The 9,939-nt window shown below is 36.4% G+C and overlaps 2 protein-coding genes across 2 annotated transcripts in view; one reads left to right on the top strand and one right to left on the bottom strand.

The window, feature by feature from the left end:
* LOC119469741 (zinc finger protein 708-like) overlaps positions 1–3,563 on the top strand; it is an 8,823-nt gene extending 5,260 nt beyond the window's left edge. Inside the window, exon 3 of the mRNA XM_037735426.1 lies at positions 1,939–3,563. Coding sequence (XP_037591354.1) covers positions 1,939–3,563 — 1,625 coding nt within the window. The remainder of the gene's footprint in view (positions 1–1,938) is intronic.
* Positions 3,564–8,167: 4,604 nt separating this feature from the next.
* LOC108297464 (28S ribosomal protein S11, mitochondrial-like) lies at positions 8,168–9,390 on the bottom strand. Its single transcript, XM_037735427.1, is given in 2 exon segments — positions 8,168–8,830; positions 8,833–9,390. Coding segments are annotated over 2 exon segments (576 nt in total). The 5' UTR covers positions 9,365–9,390; the 3' UTR covers positions 8,168–8,786.
* Between the last annotated feature and the right edge of the window lie 549 nt (positions 9,391–9,939).

The following is a 9,939-nucleotide window of genomic DNA, read 5'->3' as shown; positions in this document are numbered from 1 at the left end:
TGCCTCAGCCTCCTGAATAGCTGGGATTACAGGCACATGCCACCACGCCCATCTAATTTTTTGTGTATTTTTAGTAGAGATAGAGTTCAGGCTGGTCTCGAACTCCTAACCTCGTGGTTCACCCACCTCAGCCTCCCAAAGTGCTGGGATTACAAGTGTGAGCCACCGTGCCCAGCTCTAAATTTGTAAGTTTTAATGTCCTTTTTTGTGTACATGGAATTTTGACTTGAAGTACATTTTTAAAATGTGACAATTTTTGACTTAAGATATATAATATTGCATATTATTTTGCATAATATTATTTTGATTTCCTCTGCTCTCAGTGATTAGTATTTGCATTAAATGTCTACTTCCATCTTGCCCCTTTCAGTGTTTTTTTTTTTTAATCAGTTGATCTCAATTGTCTTTTGTCGAAAAAAAAAGGGATCTTGGTTTTTAAACTTATAATAAATTTATGTATTGAAAGTATGTCTCTTAATTTGAAAGTTAATCTTATATATGTATTTAAATAATTTTCTGAAAGTGAAAGACAATGTTATAATTATTTTATTGGATTCTTACATCTTTCTTTTGTCTTTACTCTGTCTTGTTTTGTGTCTATTGATATGATTTTACTTATCTAATTTCCTTTTTTGTGCCTGTACAATTTTCTTTTTCTTTTAATGGTATCTTGGGGGCTACATAAAACCTATATGAAAACAACCAGCATATTTTTAATTTGGTACAAAATAAATCTCAGTTGAATAAAATTTTTCTTCCATCTGCCTTGACATTTGTCATTGATGTTGGTAATTATGTTTTTACCAACATAATTGTATATTCGCTAACAGATGTTTCTGTTTTTTGTGATTTTATTTTTAAAATATTAGAGAATAATTTGAAATGTTTTCTGTATCATTATGTAATACCACAAGATTCTGTTTTCGTGTATATGCATATCTTTCACAAAAAATAATGTATATATATTTGATTATGTGTTGTTTTCTCGAATTGCCTTACTTTAATTGCTTTTAGCACCTTTTATGTGTCAGAAATTTGGAACATGCAGTGCCTGTATACTTTTTGAAAATTCAGTTGTTTCAGAAAGTTGATTTTTGAGACAGAGTTTATCTCTGTCACCAGACTGGAGTGCAGTGGCATGGTCTTTGTTCACTGCAGCCTGCACTTCCCAGGTTCAAGTGATTCTCCTGTCTCTGCCTCACACATAGCTGCCATTACAGGCATGTATCTGCATGCTCAACTAATTTTGTATTTTTAGTAGAGACTGGGTTTTACTATACCACCCAGACTGGTCTCAGGTGTCTGGCCTTAGGTGATCCACCCACCTCGGCTTCCCAAAGTGCTAGGATTACATCTGTGAACCACCACATTCAGCCTATTTATGTTTCTTCTTAATAACTAATAATCACTTTTTACAATGGTTTTGTGTCTGTGGTACCACAGTCTTTCTGTTGCTACAGAACTTACCTTCTGTCTCAGCAGACTCAAATTGTCATTTGAAAGAATACCACTATTTCAGAATCTGAGGTAATGAGAGACAGCAACTGGTGTCTGTAAAATACTGTATGATTCAGAAATAAAAATGTATAAGGCAGCATTTTACTTGTTATTTAAGAAAGAAACCAGCAGTTGGCAATTTATTTCAAGTCACTATGTGATATTGGGAAGCAGGAAGATCTGTGTTGGGTAAATATAAGAGGCTTGTTCTATGTGTCTCTTTGCATTAAGATCACCTGGGGCATTGCACATGATTTAATTTTTTGCAAATGTAATTCAGTCTGTATGTTTTTATTACCTTTATATGTCTTTGTAAAAATTTAAGCCTGTAAAATTTTGCTATGCCACCTTGTGATGTAGTTTGTATAGGTAAGACTTGTGTATTAATCTGAGTCGAGTAAGTTGAATAATTTGTTTATTTATTTATTATTTTTCTCTCAGTTGCATCTTCTTATTTTGCCCAAGATCTCTGGCCAAAGCAGGGCATAAAAAATCATTTCCAAAAAGTGATACTGAGAAGATATAAAAAATGTGGACATGAAAATGTACAGTTAAGAAAATGTCAAAGCGCGAATGAGTGTAAGGTGCACAAAGAATATTCCAACGGACTTAACCAGGTTTTGACAACTACCCAGAGCAAAAGATTTCAATGCAACAAATTTGTGAAAGTCTTCCATAAATATTCAAATTCAAACAGACATAAGATAAGACAAAGTGAAAAGGAACCTTTGAAATGTAAAGAATGTAATATGTCATTTTGCACACTTTCACATTTAGCTGAACATAAAAGAATTTATACCAGAGAACGACCCTACAAATTAAAAATATGTGGCAACGCCTATAATCAGGCCTCAAACCTTTCTACATATAAAAAAATTTATACTGGAAAGAAACCCTACAAATATGAAGAATGTGGACAAACCTTTAACCAGTTCTTACACCTCACTACACATAAGAAAATTCATACTGGAGAGAAAACCCACAAATGTGAGGAATGTGGCAAAACTTTTAACCACTTCTCAACCCTTACTAGACATAAGATCATTCACACTGAAGAGAAACCCTACAAATGTGAGGTATGTGGCAAAGCTTTTAACCAATTCTCAACCCTTACTGGACATAAGATCATTCATACTGGAGAGAAACCCTACAAATGTATGGAATGTGGCAAAGCTTATAACCACTCTTCAATCCTTGCTAGACATAAGAGAATTCATACTGGAGAGAAACCCTACAAATGTGAGGAATGTGACAAAGCTTTTAGCCGTTCTTCAATCCTTACTAGACATAAGAGAATCCATACTGGAGAGAAATCCTACACATGTGAAGAATGTGGCAAATCTTTTAGGTGGCACTCAGGCTTTAGTAGACATAAGAAGATTCATACTGGAGAGAAATCGTACACATGTGAAGAATGTGGCAAATCTTTTACGTGGCACTCAGGCTTTAGTAGACATAAGAAGATTCATACTGGAGAGAAATCCTACACATGTGAAGAATGTGGCAAATCTTTTAGGTGTTCCTCAACTCTTACTACACATAAGAGAATCCATACTGGAGACAAACCCTACAAATGTGAGGAATGTGGCAAAGCTTTTACCCACTCCCCAAGCCTTACTTATCATAAGAGAAATCATATTGTAGAGAAACTCTACAAATATGAAGAATGTGGAAAAACCTCTTATCGATTCTCACACCTTACTACACATAAGGGAATTCATACTGGAGGGAAACCCTACAAATGTGAAGAATGTGGCAAAGCTTTTAACCATTCCTCGATCCTTAGGGGACATAAGATCATTCATACTGGAGGGAAACCCTACAAATGTGACGAATGTGGCAAAGCTTTTAACCGCTCTTCAAACCTTGCTAGACATAAGAGAAATCATACTGGAGAGAAACCCTACAAATGTGAGGAGTGTGGCAAAGCTTTTAACCACACCTCAATCCTCAATAGACATAAGAGAATTCATACTGGAGAGAAACCCTACAAATGTGAAGAATGTGGAAAAACCTTTAACCAATTCTCACACCTTGCTAGACATAAGATAATTCATACTAGATAGAAACTCTACAAATGTGAGGAATGTGGCAAAGCTTTTAACCCCTCCTAAACTCTTACAAAACATTAGAGAATTCATACTGGAGAGAAACCCCAGAAATGTGAGGAACGTGAAGAAGCTTTTAATGAATCTTGAAAACTTACTACACATAAGAGAATCTGTACTGGAGAGAAACTCTGCAAATGTGAAGAATATGACATAGCCTTTAGCCAGTCCTGAAATCTTACTAGACCTAAGATAAGTCATAAGGAAGAGAAACCCCAAAAGTGTGAAGAATGTGGCAAAGCCTTCAACTAGTCCTCAACTCTTAACAGACATTATATGATTCATACTGGAGAGAAACTCTAGAAACCCGAAAGTTGTGACAATGCTTGTGACAACACTTCAAACATTTCCAAACAAAAGAAATTGTGCTTAGTGAGAAGTCATAGAAATGTGAATAATGTGAGAAAGCCTTTAAATGATTGTTACAATCGATTGTAGGTATGGTAATTCATACTGGAGAAAACTTCTACAAGTATAAATAATGTTGCAAACCTTTTAAATAATGCTCACACCTTATTGCCCAGGAAAGCATTTACACTTGAGAACAAATGTACAAATTTAATGAAAGTAAAAAAGAGGTAAATATATGCTCACAATCTTACTGTACATGAAAGAGCTTATACTTAAAAGAATTAAAAATGCAATTCTCTCAAAAGAGTCTTCAGAAAATATAAACCTTTAAAGTTCTGGAGACCATTTATTTCAAAGGCAAACATTACAAATGTAAAGAGAGTTGTAGTAACTTTACTTGTAACAGACCTTGTTGTGCTTCTTTTGTATTAGAGGCAAACCCTGAAGCAATTGCTCAAACTTTGTTCAGCATCAGAGAATTCTGCAAATGTAATATATTTGGGAAAGAAAGACATTAATAGCTAGAGAAACTCAGAGTGTTCATAGTAAAAAAATATTTTTTTGCAGACTAAATAGAAAAAGATTATTTAACGCAAAACGAAGTCTATTGAAATAATTAGAATTAGAAATGTATAAGGCACTGACACTTCAGACTTTACACTAAAGCAGTGTACTGTGTCTACAAAATAAAGCAAGTTGGTAGAAAAATTATTTGTATGCAACTTGAAAAGAGTAGAAAATTTTTTGGAGATTTATAATTACAAGTGTACTTTGTTTTGGCAAGATTACAGATTTTTTTTAAGGTAAATAATGAAACTAACTGTACTTCATACTAGTAATGTTGTAATTAACTCTCAAATTACTTCAGGGTAAAACAATTATTATTTTTTAGTTTTTTGCAACTTTGTCACCCAGGCTGTGGTGCAGTGTTATGACCTTGACTCACCGCAGCCTCCAACTCCTGGGTTTAAGTGATTCTACTGCCTCAGCCTCCCAAGTAGCTGGGAGTACAGGCACATAACCCCACACACAGCTATGTTTTATAATTTTAGTAGGGATGGAGTGTTGACATGTTGGCCAGGCTGTTCTCAAATTCATGACCTCAAGTGATCCACCCAGCTCAGCATTCCAGCGTGCTGGGATTATAGCTATTAGTCACTGTGCCAGGCCCATTCTGTTTCTTTATTCCTATTATATTTATACATAAAAGCATGTGACCAATTGTTGTTATATGAAAGATATGAGAAATTGTTTTTATTAGGTGAGCATTTATTATGTCTTTTATGAAAGAATAAGGATATTAAGTTGTAAGATGCATGAGGAAAATCTAAATAAAATGGTTCTTTGTGGCTAACTTACAATATTGAGTGATGTATGAGATAAGTGTTCATAGTAGTATTCTTGTGCATTGCATTAAGAGACAAATATTTTTAGTTTTAGTTAAAATTAAATTGGCCGGGCACAGTGGCTCACATTGGTAATTGCAGCGCTTTGGGGGGCTGATGTGGGGGAATTACTAGGTCTGGAGTTTGAGACCAGCCTGGCCAATATGGTGTAACTCCATCTTTACTAAAAATACAAAAATTTGCCAGGGGTGGTTGTACATACCTGAAGTCCCAGCTACTCAGGAGGCTGAGGAAGAAGAATTGCTGGAACCCAGGAGGTGGAGGTTGCAGTAAGCCAAGATTGTGCCACTGCACTCCAGATTGGGTGACAGAATGAGACTCCATTTCAAAAAAAAATTAAATTGGCAGTATATTATTTTACTAATTGTACTTTCATGAAACAAAATGTAGCACATTTTTAAAATTTAAGATTATGTATAAACTTAATTTCTTCAACGTTTCACATGTCAAATATTGTACATTAAATTAAGTCTTGTTATTCCAATTTCTTTAACCTAGTCCCCTTTACTCAAGTGTGTCGGTGTAAGATGGTAAGATGATGGACTAACATCTCTAATCTTTTTGCCAATGGCTTAAAACTTCAAATAAGTTAAGGAATATTGTTTCCACAGATAATAGTTTTCTTTTTTTTTTAATATCTTTAAATTTATTTCTGTTAATTTTTGTGGGTACATAATATTTATGTTGTATATACATACTCTGATAAAGGTAATACAATATATAAGTGAGGTATTCGTCACCTCTAGAACTTATTTTTTGCATTACAACCAATTCATTTCTACAGTTTTAGTTATTTGAAAATGTACAATTAAAATGTTATTGACTATGAAATCATTTCTGTAATAGTAAAAATTATATACAGTTATAAATAAAATTTACACATATCTGAGTCCTGAATAAATACCTTTCAAAATTTATTATATCTTTTTCTTTGAATACGTGGCCTGTATGCTTGCAAGCACACCGACTTTTAGTTTTGATTTGTGTAGAGTTAAACATACACATATATTAGTCTAAATATAAACTGTTGGTGTAAACAAATTATGAATTGTGTTTGAGGATGAGTTTATAAGTATTTTCAGAAGAAAATATCAATATTGAAAGAAAAATAATTTTAATAAGGTGTCTAATTTTGTTTCTTTCTTTCTTTCTTTTTTTTTTTTTTTTTTTTTTTTTATTTTTTTTTTTTTTTTTTTTTTTTTTTTTGAGACAGTCTTACTCTATTGCCCAGGCTGGAGTGCAGTGGTGTGATGTCAGCTGGCTATACCCTCCCCCTCCCGGATTCAAGCAATTCCCCTTTCTGAGGCTCTCCAGCAGCTGAGATTACAGGTGTGAGCCACCACACCTAGCTAATTTCTGTATTTTTGGTACAGATGGTGTTTCACCATATTGATGAAGCTAGTCTTGAACTCCTGACCTCAAGTGAATCCACCCACCTTGGCTTCCCAAAGTGCCAGAATTATAGGTGTGAGTCACCAAACCCAGCCAGATGTCTGATTTTTTAGAAAACAAAAATACTCAAAAATGCTGAATGCAAATATTTACTTTCTTCCTCTTTTTTTTTTTTTTTTTTTTTTTTTAAATCAGTTCCCGTAGAGACTGCCAAAAATTGCCAGTGCTGGCTAAATTTCACCTCGTCCTAGTGGGATATTGGGAAAAGTTTTCAATTCCATTAATCGCGCCTTCATAAACTGCATTTACTATGATACTGCCATGGTGCAAAGCTGCAAATCTATACTTTCTAGTTTGCATTGAATTTATTACTGTAATATATTATGGCTTATGGTTCAGAATATTCTCATACAAATTATCTGTTTTTACTTGCCTGATACTTATGTTAGACCCATGAATTTCTTGCTTATTATATATATTTTGTTTCATAGTTTACAAAGTACTAAGTTTGTGAGCTGCTCTGTGATTATAAAAGTGATTTTAGTGAAATTTAATCATGGGCCAGACAGTGGCTCACACCTGTAATCCCAGCACTTTGGGAGGCCGAGGTGGATATATCAGCTAAGGTCAGGATTTTGAGATCAGCCTGGCCAAAATGGTGAAACCCCATCTCTACTGAAAATACAAAAATTAGTGAGGCGTGGTGGTGCACAACAGTAATGTCAGCTGTTGGGGTGGGTGAGGCAGGAGAATAGCTTTAACCTGGGAGATGGAGTTTGCAGTGAGCCAAGATTGCACCACTGCACTCCAGGCTGGGTGACAGAGGAAGATTCTTTCTGAAAAAAAGAAAGAAAAAGAAAAAAAATGTAGTTATGCACACAAAATAATTTTAGCTGTAATTCCAAAATTAGTGTATTAAATTTTATTTAGTTGGAACATTCAATTTTGTTCTTATATTTGGAGAACCCTATATAAGCCTACCTTTCCTAAGTTACTATTTTTTTCACTTTTTATAATGGACATGAGTAAATGTATTTATTGATTGGGTCAGTTTGTTTAGTTAAGTACTAAGGAAGCTTCATAAGCCATGAGAATGTTTTTACAATAAGTGTAGCAGTGCTTGCTGTGTAACTCATGCTCCATAATAAGGCATGAATTTGTCTAAGTTAGTTTGTAACTTCACGTTAGAGGTAGAAAATATCAAAGGTAAACAAATAAGTTTTGATTTTTCATGTGGAGAGGACTTTTTTTCCAGGCTGCAAAGCTGAATTTTGCTGAATTTAGAAAGAAATTCAGCTGTATTTATTTCCTAATTAAGTTTTGTTTGTCATTTTATGTGTATTCCAGCCGTGTATACATCATAGCCCTTCTTCTTTTTCTGGTTATGGCTACAGTTTTTCCACTGTTTTCTTCATGCTGTGTCATTTCACATGGTGTTTTGAGGGTTTTGATCAGAACTTTGGTGTTTTCTAATGCCCTGAAAAACTGGTTTCAACTGGAGAGTGTGCTTATAAATATAACTTTCAGATCATTTAAGATAAAAGCATACACTGTCCACAGGTGAGAGGGGTAAATCAGTTAGCATGGTGCTTCATTGCTTGTAAAAAGAAAGGCTTTTGGTAAAGTGAGACAAATACAAAATGAGACAAATACAAAATTTGCTAGAAAATATATCATAGAAAGGAAAGCTTTGTTTTTTTTGTTTGGTTTGTTTTTTAATGGTACAGATTTTTTATTTTCTCAGAGCAGAAGTTAGGTCTAGGCCACGGCTGCCGCCCCTACCCGCTCCCCACCCCCCACCCCCCCACGCATTGCTCCCCTCTTGTCAAGAGAAGCAAAGCTCACTTCTGGGGCACACCTATCTCCAGCTGAAGGTACAAGCAAAGGCCACTGTGTAAGGAGGTAAAGCTCACCCTTACCGTCTGAAGCATCTCCAGTAAGCATATTCTGGAAAGGGCTCTGACAGGGAGCTTTCTACAAGGTCCGACGAGCTGAGGCTTGAGGCCAGGTCCAAGTGCAGGCTTCCTTCCCATCACAGCCTCTGAGCCTTCCTGGGACGGCAGCCCTTGTGCGGTATGGGGTGTTGTCTCTGATTGAAATCACTTCCAGGCCCCCTATGGTCAGACCGTTGATGGCAGACAAGCGTCCTGGCCCCAGGCCTTTCACCACAACTCGGATGTGGGTCACGCCCTTTTGTATAGCTTTCGCAGCTGCGGCTATGCCTGCTGTCTGTGCTGCGATGCCTGTGCCCTTCTTGGCATCCCAAAATCCCTCTGTGCCACAGGAAGCACGGGCAAGGGGCTGGTTACTGGCAGAGACTACCTGGATCCGTGTCTTATTGTAGGATGCTTTCATATGTGCGACTGGGATCTCCTCAATCTTCTTTCCTGCCCACCTCAGAGAGCTCTCCTCTCCTGGAATGGGAGGGTAAATGCTGAAGCTGGTGTGTCTGGGAGCTGCCGTCTTCTCTTCAACTTCCTGCTTGGGCTCAGCGTCTTGCAGCTGCTGGGCGCCTGTGTGGACGGTCCGGGCCGGAGTCCTGGCCACGATCCCAGTTGTCTGGGGCCAAGTCCGCAGGAGCCACGACCCTGCGTTTCTTACAGCCTGCATGACTTGAATTAGAAATTAAAGTTTTAAGAGAGTTTATGGTAAAGGAACGATAATAAATTATTATTTATTTTGTGTGGTTTTTTTTTTTAGACGAAGTTTTGCTCTGTCACCCAGGCTGGAGTGCAGTGGCACAATCTGGGATCTGTGCAGCCTACATCTCCCAGGTTTGAGTGATTCTTCCACATCAGCCTCCTGAGTAGCTGGAATTACAGGCACCCTCCATCATGCCTGGCTACATTTTACATTTTTTTTTTTTTTCTAGAGACAAAATTTCACCATGTTGGCCAGGCTGGTCTTGAACTCCTGACCTCAGGTTATCTGCCTGCCTCGACTTTCCAAAGTGCTGGGATTGCAGGTGTAAGCCACCACACCCAGCCTAAATTTAATTTCTTATGATATAGCACAACTCGCATTTCCAGGCAGAATCTTCTGTTTTTACATGTGAATGGTAAAGGTTGCAGAACAATAAAATGACTTCTATATATTTGGAATAATACTTTTTTTCATATTGATATTCCAATGTTGAGGAATTTCTCTTGTTTTAAAAATTTTATTTTAGTGGGTGAAAGTCTACA

This window comes from Cebus imitator, unplaced genomic scaffold, assembly GCF_001604975.1.
Source record: "Cebus imitator isolate Cc_AM_T3 unplaced genomic scaffold, Cebus_imitator-1.0 Scaffold803, whole genome shotgun sequence".
Classification (NCBI taxonomy): domain Eukaryota; kingdom Metazoa; phylum Chordata; class Mammalia; order Primates; family Cebidae; genus Cebus; species Cebus imitator.
Note: the sequence above shows the minus strand (reverse complement) of the source record. Positions and strands in the feature narration are given on the sequence as shown.